Raw genomic sequence first — 23,139 nt, forward strand, 5'->3', positions numbered from 1 at the left:
GCATGCTGGGGGCCAAGGGGGCAGGAGGAGGGAGTAATATTCTAGCTGATTGACACCCCTAAGCGTTGGGCTGGCGAGGAGCTAATGGGAACGGTAGGTGACCCACTCACTTACCAGGATGGTGGTGACAATAAGTGTGGTGTTGAACAGACTGTCTGATATGTTGGAAGAGAAGATCCTGTTGTCCATGCTGAGTCCTTCAGAAACATGCCAGTGGCCGATCTGGAGAGATAAACAACACAATAAGGGAATTTACAGGGCAGATTACAGTATGCACCCGCCATATGGCTCTGGTGACTGACAACCGTCAAGTTGGCCCCGGAAGAGGTGTTTATGAACACTCCATTACCTTTACAATGCACCCCCACAACAGGTCGGCAGAGAGATTAACCCGCTGGTGCACGGCCCCGGCACACCCCCACCTGCACTACGATGCCAAAAACCTGTCCCTGCTCATAGCGGGTGCTGCCTTCCCACGTGTCCTGCCTGTAGCTGCGGCAAAGCCCTGCACCGAGAGAAAGCCTTGTGGTGGGCAGCTCCCTGGGGCTCACGGCAGCCAAGCAGCCTTCTGCGTGGTCCCCAGATGCCACCAAGATGGGTCCATCTTACCCAGCGGTGCCCACACAGCCAAACCTGCACGCTCATCCCCCCAGCACGATGCGCTGGGAGCCTCTGCCGTCCCTCACACGACGGCATGGCAGCCAGGTCGTGGCTGCGGGAGGAAGACCTGGTCACTGCTCTCAGCCTGGTGCATTTTGCCTGACCCCTTCACCTCCTCAGTTCTCTGGAGGTCAGCTCCTAGAGGGAACAGGGCACAAAAGGAGCTTCACAGAAGGCTGCAGGAAAGGCAATGCCAGAGCCGGGGTTTGGCTGAGCTGCACCGTCCCGCAGCGGGACCCCCCCACCAGCACACTGCAGGGTCAGGTTTGGTGATGCTGAGCTCCTCACACAGGCGCTGTGTGTTACAGACATGGCTCCGAAGAACTTCAGGGAGTGCTGAAGTCTTGTGATCCACAGTGAAAGCCCAGAAACGGGGAGAGGGGGTTCCTGCCTCCAGCTCCCGTCCTGCCTTATACTGTCTCTGCAACAAAGGTTTCACCTGCCTGAAAGCAAGAAAAACCTCCTGCTGTCCTGTGAGCATCGCTGTCATTAGTTAAAGGTTGGTAGAGGCACTGTGAGTTCCTCAGAGGAAAATGCCACTTCACAGAGAGTATCGCAGTATTGCAGCTTCCACTGCAACCCCAGGGCAGCAGCGCTGACACGGGGCAGGTGCCTTCCAGCCCCGAGCAGCAGCTCCACCTTGGTGGCAGGTTGTGAAACGAAGCCACGTTCTCAGCGGTGCTGCGCCGTGACTCATCTCCTCTATCTGCTACAATGGATGCCAACTACTATGATTAAAAACCTCCAAACAGTTTGATTCAGGCTTGTCACAGCCAGTGGCTCCATGCATAGCCTAATTCACCCATCCAAGCATAGTGCCACTGCAGCAAACCTAATTCCCACCACCACCGGTGGCAAGGACCAGTCCCCCAGCGCTTGGGAGGACACTGTGACTCAGCTGTGATGCAATGCAACAAGCCACCGCCTTCAGCCAGGGGGAGGAATATTCAGCAAAACCTAATTTTAACTTCAAGAGCCTAATCTCCCTCCCTCAGAGCTCTGGGCAGGAGGATGAGCACCTCCAGCAGCTCGTCCAGAGCATGCAGATCAGGCTCTCCTCATGCTCCCTAAAAGAGCCTCTGTTTATTCTCATGGAGAGAGCGGCAGCTGAGGGAGGCCAGATGCCTGCGAGACCTCTTCTCTCTCCTTCTTCTCCTGCAAAGCCTCACTGCCCCATCAGGTCCCGGCCCGCTGTGTGCTGGACTGCTGGCCACAGCCTAAGTCCTCTGACAGCACCGAAGCAAGCCGCCACAGCCCTAAGAGGTGTCCCCAGCGTTCAGGGGTGTCTCCACAGCTCCCCATAGCCTTGGTGCCAGAGAAATCTGTTCCTGGCTCCCTTGCACCCACACGAGCTGTCTCGGGCACTGTGGGTCTGAGGCAGGTTATTCTTTCGCTGTGCCACAGTTGTCAGGGTGGTAGGAACAAACTGATTTCTCCTCCGTCATAGAGTAATCTTATTATGTTCAAAGGGGTGGGTGGAAGATGATGCAGAGCTACGGGCCAGGCGGATGCACCCCCATGGAAATGAATGGGAGGCACGCTGATTTACACCGCCCCAGGATTGACTCCATGCACTCAGTTGTTTTTCTTGGCAGCGCTTTGCCTCTGGCATGACTGATGGCTCGAGGACTTCAGAGTCACTTCTCAGCTTGTGCATCTGAGCCAAACGTGACCTGAAACCGCAGCCGTGCTGCTACGCTGTCGGCAGACTGCGCTGCTCTGGACGGTGAGGAAAGGGCCGGGTCCTTCCTTCTCCTGGCTGTGGGTGCAAACCCGGCCCAAGTGACTCACTCACAAGCCATTACAAAAGTGGCCGCAGGCACAAGGAGCAGTGGGAAGTGCAAACAGGACAGCTTATGCTCGACGGCCCTGCGGAAGGACAGCAGGTAGGGAAAGCAAAGGACATCACACACGTCTGCTCCCGTCCCTGCCTGGAGCCGAGGCACCGGGATGCAGCAGCACGGAGCCAGCCAAGTCTCTGGCAGGGGACAGGGGCTTGTTTTACTCCCGATAACACAACAGAGATTGTTCTTCTGAGTGTCAGCCCAGCCCCTTCGCCAACGTTAATAATGCTCTGCTAAAAGCACCCGTCATGGCAAGGACTTCTGAAAGTGTCGGAAGCATTAACTCTCGGAGGCTCCCTGCTAGCGGGAGAGGTGCTGGGGGGTTATTAGCCTCACCTGGCAGACGGGGAGACGGAGGCACAGTGACGGTGTGTCGGAGCACGCTGAGGGCAGATCTCGGGCATCCTGTTCTCCTGACCGCATGGTGTGAGTTAACTACCATTGAGCTCCTAGCATCACAGTGATGTTGTAGCGCAGGACTCATCTCTGGGAACAGCTGCCCCAAACTGGGAGATTTACCATGTACTTCTTCACGGACAGGGAGTCCAGCTCCAGCTGGCCTGTGCAGAGTCTGCATCAGTGTGATGGGATGGATTTATCCCAGCTGTCCTCCCCAAGCCTGCACAAAGGTGCTTGCCGCTTGCTGTGATTGCTAAACAGCAGACCCTCTGCAGCAATTGCCTCTCTGAGCAAGTGATCAGTCATAAACATTGCCTAATTTTTTTTCTCCCAGGTTTCACAACCAGAGATTAGTGACAGATTAACTTTAATTTTAACAGCCCTCGCTGTTCTCAAATTTGTCCCTCCCCTGCTGGCATACTGAGACTAATTGACTGCTGCTTCCTCTGACAGTGCAGTGGGTTTGACCTTGCTTTTAACACAGCACCAAAGCCAAACACTCCCATGTGCCAGGGTACTTCCACCCCATCCTGGCTTGTTCCAGCTCACCACTGTCCCCCTCGCAGTATGATAAAGCTGCTAATTGACTCCTCTCGCTGTTCGCTGTTTCTGAAGTGTAATGTGTCAGAGGATGTCTGGGATCGTCAGATCTCTCCCTCTCTTGCAAGATGGATGTCAAGGTGATTTTAATCATCTCTATCTATGTATAAAGAGCCTCTGAAAAACAGAAAACATATTCATCTGCAATGTATTAGAAAATAATCAAATGCTTTACGTGGACATGGATAAGATGATCCTATTGTTAAGGCTCTGGACTAGGACTTAAAGAGATTTTAGGACTCGGGATTTTTCTGTAGCAGATATGATTGGTCTGTATAAATACATCAGGTGGAGGAGGTCCATAGCAAAGAGGTAGAACAGCTTTTGAAGCTAAAATGATAGCACTGGCACAAAAATAAATAGATATAAACCAGCCAGAAATAAACAGGCTGAAAATTAAAAGAGGGTTCCTAATGATCAGAGGAGCTTGAGTGATTGCATACCTTTCCCAGAAAAGCAACGAGGGCAACACAACCACCTGGAAGCAAGCTGGAGCTTGATACCCTTGTGAGAGGGATGATTTGACCTGGTGACAGCCCACGGCCTGGATGGAGAAAGTTCCCTCCACGTCCTCAAGCTGTGTGGTCCCACTGCAGCCCCCTGCGGGGTCACTCCTGCACCCCCCGGTGCCTCCCTGCGCTCAGCCCTCCGCTGTAAGCAGAGCCAGCCCCGCTCTGCCCGTCCTGCCCGCAGGTCTGCCTTGCCATGTGTCCTTGTCCCAGGCAGGGAGCAAACACACCGTCTCAGCACAAACCAGCCCAACCAGCCTCGAGCCTGGAATAAGCAAGAAGTGCCATCACTCGTGTGACACTGCTCCATCCCCACTGCAGGCAAGGTCCCTCAAGCCAGCTGCTCTGCAAAAGGCATTACTTGGGTCAGGGACACTTAAAGACTTATCATCTCGGCAGAAAATCACCAGCGGCCAACAACGCAAGTGGGCATTCCTGGCTCGCTCCTTCAGCCCTTCAGCTCCTCCATTCAGAAGCAGCAACGTTAAAGATGCCTGGGCTTGTCAAGCTCCTTGTGGCATGAGAGGACAAAATACCACTCAAACTAATGATTTTAATGGTGTGCTCAGTGCCCCACAGGCCTGAATGGCAGCTGGTGACAGGGAGAGATGACACAGCAAGACCTGTCCAAAGCTTCTAAGGTGCCACAGGTACTTACCACCCCTCTCCCCAGCTAAAAATGAAGGTACAGCCAGTCCTGAATACAGGTGTTTTAAAACAGGCAGGGGACCACCACTGCAAATACCTTCTGGGCTCTAACTAGCAAGCACTGTCCTACAGCCTGCATTAATCACCCCCTTCCTCAGTGTCCCCAGGACGAGGAAGGAGAGCAAAATGCTATCGCTCTCACTGCGCCAGCGCTTGAGCCTTGTGGGCACCAAGGGGAAAGACGCTGTGTCAGGAGGAAACGCAATTAAGTAGGTACTTGGTACATGGTGCCTTCACTGGCCCCAAGAGGAGGGGGTTTGGGGGTGTCTGGGGGCGGAAAAAGGAATAAAACAAACAAATGAAAGCCCTGAGAGGACTGGGCTGCCATGTGGCTGGCGCTCCTGAAGGACACTGCTGCGAGGGACAGCAAGGCGGGCAGGCAAAAGCTTCGTCCATAGAAGTTAGCACGGGACACACGGAGTGCCAGCTATTAAAACCTGTACAACCACGAGACACGCACATAACCCACCCCTGAGGCCACGCAGCAGCCCCTGCGATCCCCTTCCTCCCCAGACATCCCCTTCAGACAACGTGATTGACACCTGGCACAGCCACGACTGATGGTGACACACACCGAGTTCGTCGGGTCCTGGGGGGCAAACGACATTCAGCTCTTGGCAGAATCTGTCCCTGAACTCTTGCCGGGGGTAACAGCTAAAGAGGAACAAGTCCCTTTGAGACTGATTAGCCACTGCGAAGTTAAAAAGGTTTGATGTGGCGGGATTGCCGAGGGTCTCAGAGCTATCGGCTGGTAACTCATCTGCATCTCATCAACATACCAATTAGACACCCCTGCCACTTCCACTGCTCTGTCTCAGGACATCAGCAGAGCCTTTAGCTGAACGGTGGCCAAGCAGCTGCACCTAGCACCGGGCTAAAGCAAAGGGTCACAGGCAGAGCTGGGGACAACGTGCCCATGGCAGGACAGCAGCTTCCCCTGTCCCCCCTGCACGCCTGCCTTCCCTGGGGCTGTACACATCACAGCCCCTCTCCGCTCCCTACTCCGTGAAGCTCCCAAACCTTAGCTCTCGGCTTACCGTAAAACACTACGCTGAAAACGGAGGGGTGTGCTGCAATGTTTTTTAATGGGGTAAAGAAAGGGAAAAAATAAAAAGATGACATTTACAAACTTGGTCCTTGTCAGATCTATGGATCACCAACACATTAATGAGCTTGTGCTTTATCATGCATCCTATGAACAGGGAGCAGTTCTCATATGGCTGTGGGAAAATTTCCACTTGTTAAGCTAAATCAGGAAAAGACACGTTTGGTGCGTTACATAAATGTATTAAAAACTGGATGTCAAAAAGCCTTGTCTCTCCTTGCCCAAAAGCAACAGCAAGTTAGAAAATCTAAATGTCTTTAATTTGTTTGCTGGCTGGATCAGCTTCAAAATCTGGTGAATTCTCTATTAAAGCTGATGAGCTGGAAGTCCCTGTGGCTTCGATAGATGGAAGGAGACAGCTGGGGAGGGGAAGGAGAGAGAGGGAAAGAGAAATGGGCAGAGTGTCAGCTTGAATAAAACCAAGGAGGGAGCAGAAGCGTGTCCTGGTTTCGGTGAGGACAGAGTTAATATTCTTCTCAGTAGCTGGTGCATTATCATGTTTTGGATTTGGTGTAAGAACAATGTTGATTATCACACTGACATTTTTAGTATAAACATTACCTAGCAACGACTAAGTCAGGCACTTTTTAGTTTCTTAGGCCTTGCCAGCGAGAGGCTGGAGGGGCACGAGCAGTCGGGAGGGGACACAGCTGGGACAGCTGACCTGAGCTAACCAAAGAGGTATTCCATACCACGGGACATCACGCTCGGCATATAAACTAGGGGGGGTTGGCTGGGGCTGCCGATCATTGCTCGGGGACCGGCTGGGCACCCGTCAGCGGGTGGTGAGCGGCTGTATTATGCATCACTGGTTTTCTTTTCTTCCTTCCCTTTGGATTTCATTCCTCTCCCCTTCTCTTTTCTTTTCATCATAATGGTAGTTGTTATTATTACTATTATTATTACTATCATCATCATCATTACTATGATGATGATTATTGGTTTTTGTTTTATTTTATTTCAGTTATTAAATTGTTCTTGTCTCAGCCCTCCAGTTCTGCATTCCTTCCCGATTCCCCTCCCATCCCTCTGTGGGGCAGGCAGCGAGCAAGTGGCTGGTGGGGCTCAGTTGCGGCTGGGGTCAAACCCAGACAAAGTGTTCAAACAAGAGCCTGAGCAGATCAGTTCCTATAACCCTTGGGAACATGATTGTCCCCAGGATGCAAATATTTGTTCGTTACCCCATCCCCTCATGGTGGGTTTAATGTCTAATGATTTATTTAGTCGTTTTTATTGCACGAAGCAGGGTTGCCTAGCATAACCAGCTATATGCTTCCCCTTGCAGTGACCAAGGGGGTGGGGCAGGATGGGGCAGGACCCTGCCCAGGTTCCACAGCTCCATCCAGGGCTGCCCTTCCCAACCAGCCACTGCCACAAACTCAGCCTGTGAGGGTCCCCAGCACCCCTCCAGGCATTGCTGTCAGTCAGGCAAGACCCCTGAGAGGGGGCTGCCTGCAGTGGGGGGAGCAGACGGTGGAAAGGCTGCCACAGTCACACGGTTTTATGGAGACTAACTCCTCCCTGGTGGGTTCTGAGAGGAGGGGGCTGGCAGCCAGCACCGGCGCTCAGCAAGCAGCCACGCACACCAAGGGACTGCCCCGTCCTTCCAGCACCTAGTTACTGTGACTGGAAGTGATTTATCACCACTGCGCTCTGACGGGGAATTTGAAAAGCTTAGTCTCAGCGCAGCTTTTCCTGGGTACCTCTAAAACATGAAGCTGCTTATTTACAGAGCTGTTGCAACAGGTCAAAAAAGGTTTTCTCCTGTCAGACAGGGTTTGTGGAGAAAAGCTGAGATTTTTGTCTCGGGGCAGATGAGGCTGCAGTCAGAGCTCTGGGAGAAGCACTGCTCCAAGAGGACCCATGCATTTAATGTGAACTCCCTGCCACATTTAAACACATCAAAACCATAGCTGTCATAGTGAGGTTTACAGCATTTGCTTCCCTTGCTCCAGCTGAATGCATGCTCTTACTAATGCAGATGGGCTTGGATCTGTCACTTTTGCTCGGAGTATGATGGGTTTGGGAAATTATTAAAAGGGCACTGTTGCTATGAGAGATCTTACTGTAGGGAGAATGCCATCCTGATCCCCTGCTCACTCAGCTAAAGGCAGCATATCAAAGCTGAGCTGTCACTTGACAGGTAAGAACTGGCAGGCAACATCCTCGCCAAGGCTAAAATTCACTGCTGCCAGACCAGGAGAGACTTCCTAACGCCAAAATTCTCTGTCAGCGTGGGGTAAGATACAATAGCTTTTGTTCTCTGCCAACGTCTAAAAGTGGCAATCTCCAAGAAAATGGGCAGGTGTGGTGCTGACAGCAGGGAAATAAGACAGATGAAAACCCTCTTTCTCAGATTTCCTTTTTTTTTTCCTGAATGAGGTTTGGATTTACCAGTAAAACCCTAATTCCTTGGCCTTGTGTCACATAATCTCACCAGTTTGATAACTGTGGCCCCACACATTTATCCTTAACCTTAGCTGATGCCAGAAAATATCCCTTGGACAGAAAGAGGGCAACAAGCAGAAGAAGGACCAGCGCTGTGAGGAATCTCAGCAAACGAGAGCCTGAGCTAAGCAAACCCATCGCAGAGGAACACGCACCACAGACCGAGAGGCAGATCACCTTGCTCTTCCTCCCACGTGCCACGCCAGGGGAGAGATGGTGGGGAGCTCCTGTCATACTGCTTCACTCTCCTCCCAGAGGCAGTAGTTTGGAAAGGTTCATAGTACCCTTTTTTGCCCATTTCATGGGAAATTTTCCCATTTTTCCCCATCTGAATCACTTTGAGCACACGTGTCTCCACAAGCTTAAGAACAAAAGTGTCTTGAGTGTGAGCCTGTATCTGGCACACGCTTTGTGACTGAGTTATCTCCTGCACAGGAGGGTTACTGTGACAGGCCGGACATTGGCTCTAACATCAGCACCTCAGGGACTCGAATTAAGACAAATCTAAATTATCTCAAGACATGTTCTTGATGAAGGGAACACTGTGTGTTTGCCAACCCAATCCCAGCGGTGGCTACTGTGACATCCACGCCATGCTGTCACTTGCTGAACACTTTTATGTTGCAAAGGGGGGTATCCTCAACCCCCTCTGGCCCCCGCAGCAGCAGCCGGAGCCAGACCACGCACACACCATCCCCGGGCACCATCCCTCGGCATCACCCCCAGGCAGCGTGGCCGCTCCTACCTGTCGGAAGCCGCGGCGCGTGTACTGCAGGATTTTCAGGGCGTAGTTTGATCGCTGGCCTTTGCTGTTAAATTCGATGTGGCCGGTGAGACCTTCCAATTCTACCTGTCCAAGAGAGAATGAGTTACAGCGCCCATCAGGGTGGCTCATCCCCCACCCACAGCAGAGCTGAGGGTGGCAGCCACTCACCCCACGCACCGGCCATCCACCCTCCCAGCAGGTACACTAATGCAGTCCTTACGACCTGTCATAACTGCTTTCGGAGCCTGGCTAGGGTAGCAGAGAGATGTGGAGGGGAGCCGGAGAATCAGCGCCATGAAGTGCTGGAGCAAAGAATTTCAGGGAACCCTGCTGCTTCGGAACAACCACAACCACCTCCACAGCCCCTTGCCGGCTCCCTCCATCCCAAGGCTAACACCGCGCTGCCCGGGGGCAGGCACAAGCCCTCCGCTGTGTCACACTGAGTCGCCAGCTGGGGATTCCCCCCCCCAAACCATTAGTGCTGTGTCACAGCACCGGGCCAGCACTTAACGCAAGAGCCTGTTGCGGTGGAGGCAGGATGAGTGCCTCCCTCGCTGTGCAGATTAACCACTGCTCACTTGTCACTGAAGAGGTGCTCCAGCAGCAAGGGCAAGCTGCCGGGCCTCCTAGCAGCAGAGCCAAGGGAAGCTGAAGGATTTTGTTGTCTCTGACTAAAGGTGAGATTTAAAGCAAGGTTCGCACGCACAGAACCTTGTACCACTTTGGTCAGCTCAGCTGAGCGTTCCTTTGGGGGGAGGGGAAAGAAGCCTCATGAAACTTCCTCACCTCATGACATTTCAGTTGCTCCCTGAACAAACTTGGAAAAAACACGCTCCTTCTGCATGGTCAAGCTCAGCTCTGAGGAATCACATTGACAAACTCTAGCTATTTCAGAAAGCTGAAATTTCAGGGTCTGTTCTCGTGCCAGAACCACACTTTCGGGTTCAAAGGAGCCCAAATCCCTTCATCGGGAAACTCACATCTTGCCACTGAGCTCTACGCAATTGTACTGTGTGACCTTATATCAACTCAAGTTCATTCAAAACGGAGTTCAAATCACTTGGTAACATTCATACTTAAAAAAAAAAAATAAAAAAAATCACTGAATTCCAGTTTTTCCTGCAGCAAAGCCTGAAAAATGGAGTTTCATGTTGTTCCAAGACCACTGACAAACCAGCCCTCAGATCTCCTCTCTTTTCATTCCCAGTGCTACCTTCAAACAGACCGACACTGCTTGAGAACTGTGCCAGCACCCGCACGTACATACACATCTTTTGCTTCTGGCAGCAACGAGCGCTGGCTCCTAACACGCCAGGAAAGTTCAGTCCCTTCTCACCATTCTCAGGTAGTTCATCAGGCTGGTGCCATGCTGCCAGATCTGGGCAGACCCACAGGACAGGGGCTTCACACCGATCTCCTGGCTCCGGTTCAGCTCCTGCACGGCAGTCACCACAGCGTACACAGCATCGAACAGCAGTGCTGAAGAGAGCTGTAGGGAAAAGGAAGGAAAAAACCTGAGATGGGAAGACATAAATCGAGCCTCCTGCTGCACCTTCAGGACCTAGCAGCAAGCAGGAGAGTTCCCTCTCCACAACCTCAGCTGGGATCAGAAAGGAGCAAAATCCTTGGCTGTGCAGACAGCGAGCCCTGCTTGTCTGCCGTTATGCTCCAGCAACACCCTGCACGCCGTCTGCACTCACCTGAGGGCAGGGAGAACACCAGCAGTGGTATCCCTGAACTGCCGTGCCTGCGAAGGCATCACTAGGGCAAGTGCAATCCCTTCGCCAGCCCCAGTCTGTTATGTTTCTCCTTCTCGTCTTGCACACTTGCTTACCCTTTATGTCCTTGCTTGTTCCTCAGGGTTTCTTCCATCACTATCATTTTTCTATCTCTGTTTGTCCCTGTCCCTTCTCGTTCTTTCCTGTCTCAGTTTCCTAAAGTACTAACTAGTCAAGGTGTGGGTTTTTGGTGCTTTGCTGACCTCTGATCAAATCTGCTGGCCAGGGGGAACACTCCTGGGTGCATCAGGTTTGTGAAGTTCTTTAAACAGGCAGCTGGGCAGAATAAAGACCCTGTGCCTGCAGCCACAGAAGGAATGATGACTGTGGTGCTTTAGCCTCCATTAGGCACCAGAGTCCTTCTTTGGCCACTGCTCTGAACAGCAGATGCACAAGAAATGAGGTTTTGTTAGATCTGCTTCTCAAGCAACCAAGCCCTGGCTTTCAGGCCCTGAAGAGATCATCTAGTCCCTTGCTAAAACCTCCAGTTTCCTGCTGGTTGTTACCTGCTCTGCAATGGCATTGCTGAAGGAATGTCCAGAATCACAGAGCTCATCCCCTCTCCTTCTCATCTTTGCTTTGTTTGCCTTTAATCAGATCTCTTTGCTTATCAAGCCTTGCAAACCTGTGTTTTTCGCCCATGCACAACCATTTCAATGGTTTTGATCTAGTTAATAATCAGCCATTTGCTCTCTCGTGTTCACTGTTGTGACTAAGATTTCGCTTTTAATTATTGTTGCCTCCTGACTCTGCTGGAATTCAGCCGTTGCAGCTCATTATTATCAAGGCTACATTTTCCTCATGGCTACTTCAGACAGCATCCTTTTACCATCCCAGCTCCCAGCAGCTGGCTCGGTCTTTAGCCCGGAGCTCTTTCCCCCACCTTACCCTGTTTGTGACTTGCAGCACTCCAGCGGTATCTGCATCCTCTATTCCTCCCAAAGCCTGATTAGGTTTGTTCACTTCTGCCAGTGGCCCTGCAGGGACAATCTCACCCAGTTCAATCATCCCAATGAACCTTTGGCTTCAGCTGTTTTACTAATTTGAACAGAGTGAGTCAGACTTAACCCTGCTTGGTCTTACTCAGATCAGTGGTAAGACCTCAATGACCACAATGGCCTGGGATTAGGTAGTCAAAACCAGCACAAAACCTTCAAATTTACAAGCCAGCACGAATCAAAAGGCAGGATCCCAGCCTAATGCTAGCAAAACCCCAAACACCAGCTCTAATGGCACCTGTAACCTCTCACTTTTCCAACCCTGGTGCAGACTCACATTTGCTCTACCACATTACTCCTGCACGTACCAGTTTATTTTACAGAAATAGCAGCCGGGAGCTTTCCGGTGAGCACCAAGCAACTTGACCGGCGTCTGTCTTGCATTTGGCCTGTCTCCCACGCAACGGGCAGCACCTTTGGTCATGTATGTTGACAGCTTTCTGCTAATACTAAGGATTGACTGGCTCCAGAGCCATGAAGGTTTGTTACAGCTGTTCAGGAGCTAAACTGTAACACCAGAGGAGCTGAGCATCCTGAGGACGCACAAGGAGTTGGTAAGAGTGGGAACAGAAACTGGGCATCCCGTTTCCTATCCTGCCTCAGCAATGAGATACTACAGGACCTTCTGCCACAGCAGCAAGCCTCTCTCCTGCACTGCTTCCCCTCTCTTTGGGGGTAAGCCTGCTAAGGTTTTTTGCTTAGTATTTACATCTGACCTAAACATTCCCCTCCTGGGAAACATTTTCCAGAGCTTCTTAATGGAGCTGATATATCCTTCTTCCTACCTTTCTTTTTTACCTTCAATACAAGTTCTTTTCCTAATAGGACCTCTCCAGCCTGTCCTGTCCTCAGCTCCTGTTCCATGAAGCTCTTTAGCATATACTGAATTTTAACTGTGGACCGAATCCCATTTGAGTTACAGGATACCGTACACACCTAGCAATTGCTTTCCTGAATCAGGAACCATATTAATAACAGTTGGCCAAATGGAAGCATTATGAGAGCAAACGCAACCCCTGTGACCCCAAAGTTTCACCATCTCGTACCAAATCAGAATATTGGCCCAGCATTTTTAATTGTCTCCCACTGGGTTTTCATTTCCATTTTTCCAGAGCAGTTAATGATCTCTTATTAGCTAGTGAGCAAGAGACTTGTAGATCTTAGCGAAGCATTTGACATTATTGATCGGAATATTTTACTCCTTAGTCTTGAACAATTTATTAGGATTTCTGGCAGCCCCCTTATGATTTCAAGCAATTTAGGGGTTGCGGTGGGGGCTGTGATACACAGAATCAAGCCCCCTTGGTAAGGAATGGGAATCTCTCCCGTGCACTCAACGTATCTCTTCCCTTTTTCAAAGAAAAATAACAGCTTTCCTCAGAAGCATCACATTTCCATTCCTGATGCTGCTTATCATTTATGACAGCCATTCCCTGCCCCGGTGGGCTCAAACCCCGGCTCCTGTGCTACCCTCTCAGTTCTGTGGGCCCTGGAGCACAGCACCCGCAGGCATGGGAGCCCTGCAACACAGCAGCATGCCAGTACACAGACCCACGCACCTCCTTTTAGACACCTGCCTTGATTCCCCCTTCAGTATCTCTTGAACAGCCACCAGGAATCATGCCTAGGGAGGTTCACGGCCTTTGCTCTATTCCCTCCTCTCTCCTCTGGTATCAAAATCCTCAAAGGCACTCCGCATCTTCCCGTGGATGCTGGTGTGGGATTGTCCTGCTCCACCACCACCCACAACCCTGCCAGCAGCATCTGCTCTGTTGTCCTGCACCACCTACCAAATGGCCATCTCCCTCTGCCACTATTCACTCGGTGACTCACATGAAATAAATCATATCCAACACAGTAAGGCGATTTGGGATGCAGGCTGTGTGGAGGAAACCGCAATTGCGCAGCACTGGAGTGCAGCAGCTCTTCTGGGTTCTTTGGTCTCTTCGGCTTTCGTAGGTAGGCAAGTGTGTTCTCATGAGGTTAAATGGGGTTAACGTGGTTAACACAAGCTCGCTGCTTCCAGCTGTCTCCCACAGCCCAGAAAGTTCAGACGAGGACTGGGTTATTGTAGCGCATCCACTCCACTTCCCTGCAGGCTCCCTTAAGTCACGGTGTGGTAAGTGAAGCTGCTGGACTTTGCACTGGAGCAGACGCAGAGCAGCCATGTGGGCGCTCACACTGGGGCCACAACCTTCAGCAGAGGAGTGGGGACAGAGCGGGAGGTAGCACCTTTTTTAATTTCCTCTAGGCAGATTCAGCAAGGGGGAATCTGTCACTGCTCCTGTGTATGTCGCCTCAACTTTCTTCATGTTGCCTATAAAATCTCTCACTACTTTTATGTTCTCATTTTAAACCACAGCTTTGTCACTCTGTCACAAAAAGCCAATTTTCCTGTTAACAAATTGATTCTTTTCCTTGCATGCATCATCTGATTTGTGCAGATCCCTGTTGTTTTTGTACCATCTCTGCAATGCAAGAGCTGCATGTGAAAGGCTTGTAAGCTCAGCGGTGGTCCTCCACTCCCAGATTCATGGGTCTCGGGGGACTTCCCTCTATCCCTAAAGCCTAATTCTTGACAATAAAAGTTGCTGATAAAAATTGCAACTTGATGGATGCCTCACCCGAGCCAGGCTCCAGAGAAGGGAGCAGATGGCGGGCTGGGCAGATGGCTCACCGCTCCACTCCCCTCGGCACCCTGGTCAGCTGCGCGAGGAGAGGCTGTATCTGAGAACTAAGGAGGTGTTGCAAGGTACAACTGTGACACGAAGCCCTGGGAACAACTCACCAACAAGAAAAGGTCAAGAAACAGATCTCCAGCCGTTGTGCACATCAGCTGGCAGGCCGATTCCGACAAGCACCTTCCAGACATCTAATGCCATCGGATGCCCCACAGCTCCTGGCTGGATGCAGCACATCTTCCTCCCAACACCAAAACTGCCCCTCTAGAAACTAACAGTGGGTTAAGCATGGTTACGTAGAAGATCCCACTTTTTTATTTATGGAAAGCTCCCACGTAAAGGCCATGTTTAAAGGTAAGCTGATCTCCAGGGAAACACAAACAGGTTTGGCTAGTCTGCATTTTGCCATGTGGGTTTTTTTTTTCTTTTCTTCCTAAAACATTATCATCTGTATCTTTGCCCCTAAACATAACACAGAGAATTAAAACCATTAAAATCCTGTGAAATAGACTTTACAATCTGGATTTTATTCAATGACATAAACACTTAATTACAAACATCTGTTTTAGCCTAAATTCTAATTACCTAATCTAGCCATCTGTAATTTGAATGATTTTCTCTGATTTCCTTTCTTTGCAATGTGATTAATGAGAATGGCATTAGAGCAAGCAGCTCCCTCCTCCTTCCTCAGATGCTTTCTCAGCTCTAGCAAGAAAGCCCTGGGATTTTGCAGCTCATAGGAAACCTCCCTCCTGTCACTTCCAGCTGTTGAGCCTCCTTTTTTCTCTTTAGTATGAGCTATCCCACAAGATAGCGGCTTCCCAGGACTAAAAGGGGAAGCTTCCCATTAGCAATCCTACAGAGATCTAGCAGGGCAGACAGCACGCTCACTGCAGCCGCCTCTGCGCAGCAGGGCTGGGAGGAGGGACAGCAGGATGGTCCCAGGCGCATAGTAACTATGGCCTGAGTTCCATGCCAAGCCAATAGGATGTGGACAAAAAGGGCAGAAAGCTCCTTATTTTGCCTGCGTAAGATCACTTTGTAGTGATAATAAGGAGGTTTTCATCAGTACACAGCTGCCTCAGCTTGTCAAGGGGACTCTGAGTTCATTAAAAATGATGCAAAGGGTTCCGCTGATGGCATTTTTTCTCTCTCTCCCCTCTCCCAGCTCCAGCTGCAGCCCCCTGCAGCCCCGATTTTGCAGATCTGCTTTGTAAATCTTCCCAGTTATGAAGAGTCCCTAGGGAAGATTTCAGTGCTGATCTGCACACTCATCAGGGAGATGTTAAAGCGTGCAACGTAACGCAGTCCCTTAGCATCTGCCTAAGCCCAACCCTTTCTACGATACTTGCATCCAGACTCCCTCTTCCACAAAACATTTTCCTAGAGGTGAAATACACAGGGACAAATTTCACAAGGGAAGCACTGAATCAGAGCTGCATCAACCCCTGCACCCACATACAATTATAAATTAAAATTAGGCTTGAATTTAAAGCTGTACAGACATGCCCTCTAAAGCTCTGCACCCACATGGCTCCCCAAGATCCATCCGGGTGACCAAAGACTTCCACGATTGCTTTAGTGTTCTCCAGATCAGGAGGCTCCCCTGTAAGTCACAGCTTGACACCCCAAGTCCTCTTCTACCTGCTTAACTAGGGCGCTCTGCCTGGTTCATCCTTGCCATTCTTGGAGTGCCACCTCCCCAGGACCGACCACCAGGAAAGCCAACCCAAGGTACAGCAGTACGACAGCAGCCCGGGGATGTGCCCAAGCAATTTTGCACAGGGGTTACTTGGATTAAGCAATTAGTCAATACCATGTACATTTGAGACCAGAGTTTCTACCTATGCATGGTCCTCTGCATTGCCAGTGTCTGCTCAGAACCAGCCTGTGGCTCTTTCCACAAGGTTTTCCTGATGGTCTACAGCACCTTCAACTCAGAGAGGCTGTGGGTGATGGGAATGAATTTTACTTACTGCTGGCCCAGTAAAAGGAGCGTGATCGCAGTTCTCCTGCCAGGACTGGTTGAGGCTCTGGACAAACTCTTGGAAGAAAGCATGAGACTGATTGAAAATGGAAAATCCCAGAATGTTGACTCTGTCATCCAGCAGGCTGTCCAGGCGCTGGAGGGAAAACTCCTAAAGCAGCCCAAAGCAGAAAATGGGATTAGGGAAGAAAACAGGCACTAAAAGCTTCAAAATCATTCAACACCCTCGAAGGGAAGATGCAACCACGCGGCTACGCAAACCTGCACGTGAAACTACCACCCCCAAGCCGGGTCTGAAAACCACCCATGGCCAGTAGGAGCGAGCCTGGGTGCTGACCATGACTCGACTCACTGTGCTGCCCGTCTCAGGCTTTTAACGAAGATGTCAGCCAAGTCCACTACTTTATTGGCCAAGTTCCATAAACAGACCCAAACCCCTCCAAAGTGGGTTCTGGGAACTTTTAATTTCTGAGCCGTGGTTCCTGCCAACCATGCCTGAGCGAGGTGTTATTCTTTGCAGTTTATAAACCAATTCTTCTGACAGGAGGTTCCCTGTAATGCAGAGGTTACAGCAGAGGCAGTGAGGTGAATGATATTTTTCAGATGAACCCAGCAACCTGCTGTAACTGGCCAGAGAAGGTCAGCTCTGTTGTGGGAGGTCCAGAGCACAGAGCTCCTTAGCAGATTTATACCTCCCAAGCGATGCTCTCTTCAAGGCACTCCCAGAAAAACATCCCTGCTGCGTTCACCACGAAAACACCGCTGTGCCCAGATACCGCTATGGCCGAGAGGCCCAGACAGTGTGAGAACATGGGCAACGGCTGTCCATCCAGAGCCGGGGCAGGAGCGATACCAAGACTACCAGACTGCGGAGACCCACGTATGGTGTGAAACTAACATCCTTTCCTTACTATTCTTAATTGCCTCTGAGAGCACGCTGAACTGGACCCCAGGCTGGGCAGCAAGCGTCATCTGCTGAGTGAAGCTGCTCTACCACCACCACGTCCTATTTGGTGGTACCAGGTTTAAACTGTTAAATTAAACCAGCTCCTCCCCACCCAGCAATCCTGCACTGCTCCCTTCTGCCATCAGGTATCAGGAGATGCTGCTCACAGGACATCCTAATGCCCTGTGGAGGGTGGGAAGTTGCTTTGACAGTGGGCTTCAGAGTGGGGCCCATCCTCTTGCATTTCTGAAGAGCAAAGTCATAAGATGTACAAAAATGACTGTATAAAAAAAAAAAGCAAGCAAAGAGGGAGAGCTCTATTTTGCTACTAACGTCAATGGAAGCAGTTACACAACAAAGCCAGCTTCCTGCAGAAGAGTCCAGCCCTCCTTGTCCTATTAACAGGAAATAATGGTACCTTCCTCACTAATTTCTCTTTTGCTAATTGCTAAAATGGAGTGAGAAGGTGGGAGTAATAGTTTCAGAAACTGCTGGATACCGATTCTCTTCCATCACTAATACGAATGTCTTTTGGCTCTGTGGACTGCGAGATTTCAGCAAGTCAAGTCATTTTTTATCTTTCCTGCGTATGTGTGCACGTAGCAACAATGTCTGTAAATCTCTGAAACATGGAGTTACAGGAGTATTCCAGCACGGCAAACTCCCATGAGAATGTGATCAGACACAGGATTAAGTGCATTTTGGACACAACCGCATTAACGTTAGGTAACATGAAATTGCCTGTGAACTATTGATTCATTTGAATGATACTATCCTCCTGCCTTCCTGACAGGTTATCCATTTACCCACGGCATCCTGTCAACCCATGCAACGAGGGCAGATGGCTAATGAGGACCTGGGCCCGAGGAGATCCTGGATGCAAGCAGAGCAGCACGAGATCCATTGCACCCCTGCAAAATACCACCTCTCCCAAGCCAGAGCCAGGAGGCAAACTGTGCAGGGCGCAAGGCGAGCAGCTGCACGACTGCCCTCCTGGCTTCGGTATATGCAGAAGGAAAATGAGATGTTATGTACCATAACAGCCACACCAGTCCAAGGCTTCAGGCTCAGGCCAGACCGCCCCAATCTAAAGGCAGCTGAAATTACTGCCTTTATTTATTACGCCTTTTCTCCCCTGAAAACATTTCTAAGTTTCTGAGGTTGCTGAGGCCCTGACAGGTTTGTTACACTCTACACCTTAAATCAGCAGTTACCGGGCAAGGGAGCAAGTCTTGCTGGTCCAGCTTCACGTGGGGGAAACTGAGGCAGAGGTGCGGTTTGCCCTGCTCACGCAGCAGTCGCAAGGCTGAACCCACGGGTGCACTCGGGCTGGCTGGGTGACGGGGTCAGTCCCAGCCCCCACTCGGCTCCCTGCACCCACATCAGCCCAGTTTCCCTGGGGATCCTGTGCCCTGCTGAGGATGGAGGCAGCTGCCAGGGCTTGCTGCCTGAGAAACCGACCGCAGGCAGACCCAGGCATGCTCCCCCCAGAGTCAACAATTTGCTCTGGTTCAAATGTTAACAGCAGCTTTTTCCCAGCTCCCATTAGCGGTGGCTGGTCATTGCAAGCTTTGGTCTTTTTCCTGCAGCCAACGCTCTCCCTATCTGTCTTTTTCTAGGCAAGCCTCCAGCTGCGGAAAACCACATTTCTGTTGCTGTCATACGCATAAAGCATCCACCTCTGCAACACAAGGGGATTGCGTGGCCTGTACGCAACCCTTTCTCTGCGCTGCTCCCTGTCCCTTCCCTCCTCTCTGGCTCCAGCCCTCTGCCTTTAAATTTTTTTCCATCAGACATGCACAAGAGCATTCTGAGGGCCCAGGTCAGAAACAAGCAAATGAGCCATGAGCTGCCTACGCAATGAGATGGAGATAAACCGTCCTTGGGGGACACACTTCATTTGCAATGGGATAAGAGAGATTTGGTAAGGTCAGGCTTGCTACAGAGGGCAAAGGGGTGAGAGCATCCAGATAGTCCAGTAGCTGCCGGCTCAGCTTCTGTCCCTGTTTGTTTTCTTTCCTTTCCTACACAGTCATTCACCATGCTTGACATATCCAAACCCACGGTCTGCAAGCACAAACTCATCTGCCATTCAAGGCCTGCACCACGCAGCTGATTTCCAGAGCTTGACGCCCCATCCGTCAGCCCCGGTCCTACCTCCCGCCCTGCCGGCCCGACGGCAAGTGACAGCTGAGCCTCCGACGCTGCCGGGCAAGAGGCGAGCACCGTCAGGGAAAGAGGTGGAAACCCTGCTTTTGGAGATGATCTCAATGGGTCCTCTCACCACGTGTTTGCATGCAAGTGTTAATGCGTTTTCCTTTTCAAAGACAAGACCGAGGTAGAGAAATACTGTTCAGATTTGAGAAGACACATGAATGGCTTTGTAGCAGGTGCACAGAGACTTGGTGTCAGATCCACGGATTTCTCACTGAGACGTACTGAAGCTGACTTTTGCCTAAGCTAGGAAAATTTTCAAACAGTCTGAGCACAGCTGTGGTATACATACCTGACCTTGCCTTGACTGCTAGATAAAGCTGGTGGGCCAGGTGCTTACACACGATAGTTTCACAGCTGCCTCTCCTCTCTGTTGTCACTCTTCCTTACCTGCAGTACTGGCTGGTGTTTTTGCAGGCTGGAATATAGCTTTCCAATGCAATAAAAGCAAGGAGCCATTAGGAAAATAACACACACCTGTCAGCAGATTCCATGTAAAGGAGGACTCCAAGCCCTGGTACGCTTGTCCTAGCCACCCCCGCCTGTGCAAATACAGCTTTGTAACCACATGCTTTCGGGCCAGATCAGGGTACCTGGTGAGCACAAGAGGGTGCTCACAAGAATCAAAGTGATGGGTGCAAACCACATCTCTCTCATTCCACTGCCAATTCTCCTATTCCACTGCCAATTATTTTTTCCCCCTCCCCGCACTGGAACAATTGCAATAGTTGACCAGCACTTTGCCCTCCGTCTCAGTCCAGCTCCTTTATGCCAACCAGTGCAACCTGAGGCACAGAGAAGACCATCAAAAATCATGCCATGGTGAATTTCATATACGCAAATCCTGGCTGCCTGAACTCTTCCCCCCGTCTTTTCAGTCTACTTTTTAAAGCATCCACCAAAAGTCAATATTCTGCTTCATGAGGTCTCAGAAAAAGTAGGCCTGGAGGGTCTGCAGTCAAAATTAATGAACTTTTACGGAAGAAAAATCCCCAGGCTTTGCTCAAATCACAGTAAATTCTGCAGCAGCACCAGGCAATTACAGTGTGGATTTTCTGACTTCTACTACAGGGCTGCAACCACTAAATATGTGCTGTTAAATAACAACACTTAGCAATTCTATGGCACTCTATATTTTCAAAGTGCTAGGCACACATTAGCTAATTGAATATAAAGGGGTTCCCTGGGAGACAGCACTGGAGGAGTTATTAGAGGATGAAGTCACTCTTGGGTTTCTGTGCTTCATGCGGCACTCGACCTGCACTCACACTTTACAGCAGCAGACAAAACCTACGGAGTGACCTGAACATTTAGATCATTGGGCAACCTGGCTAATAAGAGCCACACAGCCAGGCTCTGTAATTCATGATTTTTAAAGTCATGAGCTTGGATTTTCTGGCGTTGCTAGCTGTGAGTTACCGCCAGGAGATTTACAGCCTATAGTCTCCATTCCATTAGGACCGTAAGCCCGTAAGGTACAAGTGTGTTACTCAGCTCAAGTCTCTGGACTTGCACATTCGGATCACGGGTCAGCCGACCCTGACCGGGACTCAGCGCCCACAAGCCCTCCCCCATCTCAGCCCATGACGGCGAGTTTCTGATGGAAACCCCGCTCCTGCCCTGCCTGCTTCGCTCTGGCTCTGTAACACAGCAGCAGCAACACACCGCTCCTCGCACCGCCAGCACTGTGCTGGGTCAACAGACAGAACCACCGCTGCCTCCCCCTGCCGCGACTCCTGCCAGAAAATTATTATGCCCAGAATAAGAGGAGGAAACTGAGGTGCAGAGCAAAAAACAGCAAGCAATTAAAAACCTAACAGCACTAAATTCAGCCTAAAAGAGATGTGAGTTAACAACACGCCTTACAATGCAAAGCATCAAAGCCAGCATTCATATTTAAGCATGTAATTAATGAAGTATCCTCCAAAATCTGCACCTAAACGATCCACTGCCAGACCAAAGTAGACCCCATAAACAACGGCCAGGTCCTCGCTCCCCACTGGCACTGATGACACCCTCCCTCTCAAGCCTGGGAAGAGGCCGGAGGAGACTCCTGCCTGGAAAGGGCCAGTCGAGCAGGGGATTATTAGTGTCACAGCCACCTGCCTGATAAGCAAATGTTTTTTGCAGTGTGGTGCTGCCGTGCTGTGCCCTCTGTTCAGCAAGTGGCTCCTGGTGATGCTCCCCCCACAGCGGCGAGGCGGCCAGCGTGCTATTCAGCACCCTGCATCAGCTATTGAGCTCCTTCCAGCTTTATCGATTCAGCTGGTGATATTGTTCTGCATCCCATTTGTGTGTGCAGAATCTCGCTCCCTGGCTTGATTCTTATCACATTTTTAATAAGCTAGATCACTTGGGAAGCAGGGAGACAATGACTACTACCCACACGCTGGCAACAAGTATAAAAGTGGGCTTGTTTCATTTATAGAGGCTCCAAGACCTTCCCACACTCCATCCCAAGCCCCTGGGAGGCACAGGACCTGATCAATTCAACCTACACTGACAGTAAGACGTCCATCTCCCCCCCCTCCTCTCTCTTGCTCACACACACACACGTGGTTATCTTCCTTTCTTAATTACTGCAAGGACTTCATTGGATTTTTGGACCTGCTGATTAGCAGCCTCCAAAACACCCTCTGAGGCTGTCACTGCCCAGTGCTCAGCAGGAGAAACTCCTCATGCTGGAAGCTGAGCAGGCTGCACCGACCTCATTCCCCTCAGCCCCAGCCAAGGATCTGGCCCTGTGACGGCACCGACGGCTGACTCGCACCAGACAGGCTCACCGTGGGTCCAGAACACACTGTACTGTTCCTTCTCTATTTTGATGTGGGATGGGAAGCAGAATACTGGGCCAAGGCTTCCATTTCTCTATTAAGCCCTCACTCTGGCAAAACCTCCATTTCAAGAGTATTTGGTGCTTAGAAAAGCTGTCACCCTCCAGATACAGACTCCAATTCCCATCCTGAGATTGCCTGGCAGCCTTTATGCATGAGCCAACCTTCAGCCAGTGCAAAGTCAGCACAGCGTCACTCACTCCGCCGCTGACATCACTGGATGCCGATGTGCACCATTATTCACCTTTTTAGGGTTAATCAGAAGAGATAAGTATCTCAGCTCCTGGTTCTTTGGGCAAACAAAACTCTGGGGAGTCTCTCCCCAGGCCATGGGTGGCAGGATTAGTTCACGTAGTCCAAGGCAGCAGAAGGTGCTGTCCTGGTCCTAGCTGCACTGAACGGGACTGGTGCAATTGCTCTGCAGCTGTTCCCGGTTTTCACAGTTCAGGCGTGAACATGTCAAGTCCGGAGCAAGATTTGGTGACAGAGAGGGGAGCAGGAGGACTGCCCTTCCTCCTGGGACACCCAAACAAATAGCTAAAACATGGATTCCTCACAAAAAGCTTGAAAAGACTTTAGTCTCCTGTGCCACAGGGGTCCCCTACAGTGCTCTCATATAGACAGAGATCATTAAAAGCAGCAAGAGTACAAGAGGGAAGAAA

At 50.7% G+C, this 23,139-nt stretch overlaps 1 protein-coding gene across 2 annotated transcripts in view; it reads right to left on the reverse strand.

Annotated features, from left to right (window-relative positions):
- The window catches only part of GRIK4 (glutamate ionotropic receptor kainate type subunit 4), a 206,264-nt gene that overhangs the window by 27,645 nt on the left and 155,480 nt on the right, over positions 1-23,139 (reverse strand). For both annotated transcript variants that reach the window (XR_008749915.1, XM_055819424.1), the window contains exons 8-11: positions 16,473-16,634; positions 10,376-10,528; positions 9,019-9,123; positions 115-222 (exon numbers count right to left, since the gene is read on the reverse strand). Coding sequence is in view for 1 of the 2 variants with exons in the window: in XM_055819424.1 (XP_055675399.1) it covers positions 115-222; positions 9,019-9,123; positions 10,376-10,528; positions 16,473-16,634 (528 nt within the window). In the remaining variant the exon portion in view is untranslated. The remainder of the gene's footprint in view (positions 1-114; positions 223-9,018; positions 9,124-10,375; positions 10,529-16,472; positions 16,635-23,139) is intronic.

Source organism: Falco peregrinus, chromosome 15 (genome assembly GCF_023634155.1).
Source record: "Falco peregrinus isolate bFalPer1 chromosome 15, bFalPer1.pri, whole genome shotgun sequence".
Lineage (NCBI taxonomy): Eukaryota > Metazoa > Chordata > Aves > Falconiformes > Falconidae > Falco > Falco peregrinus.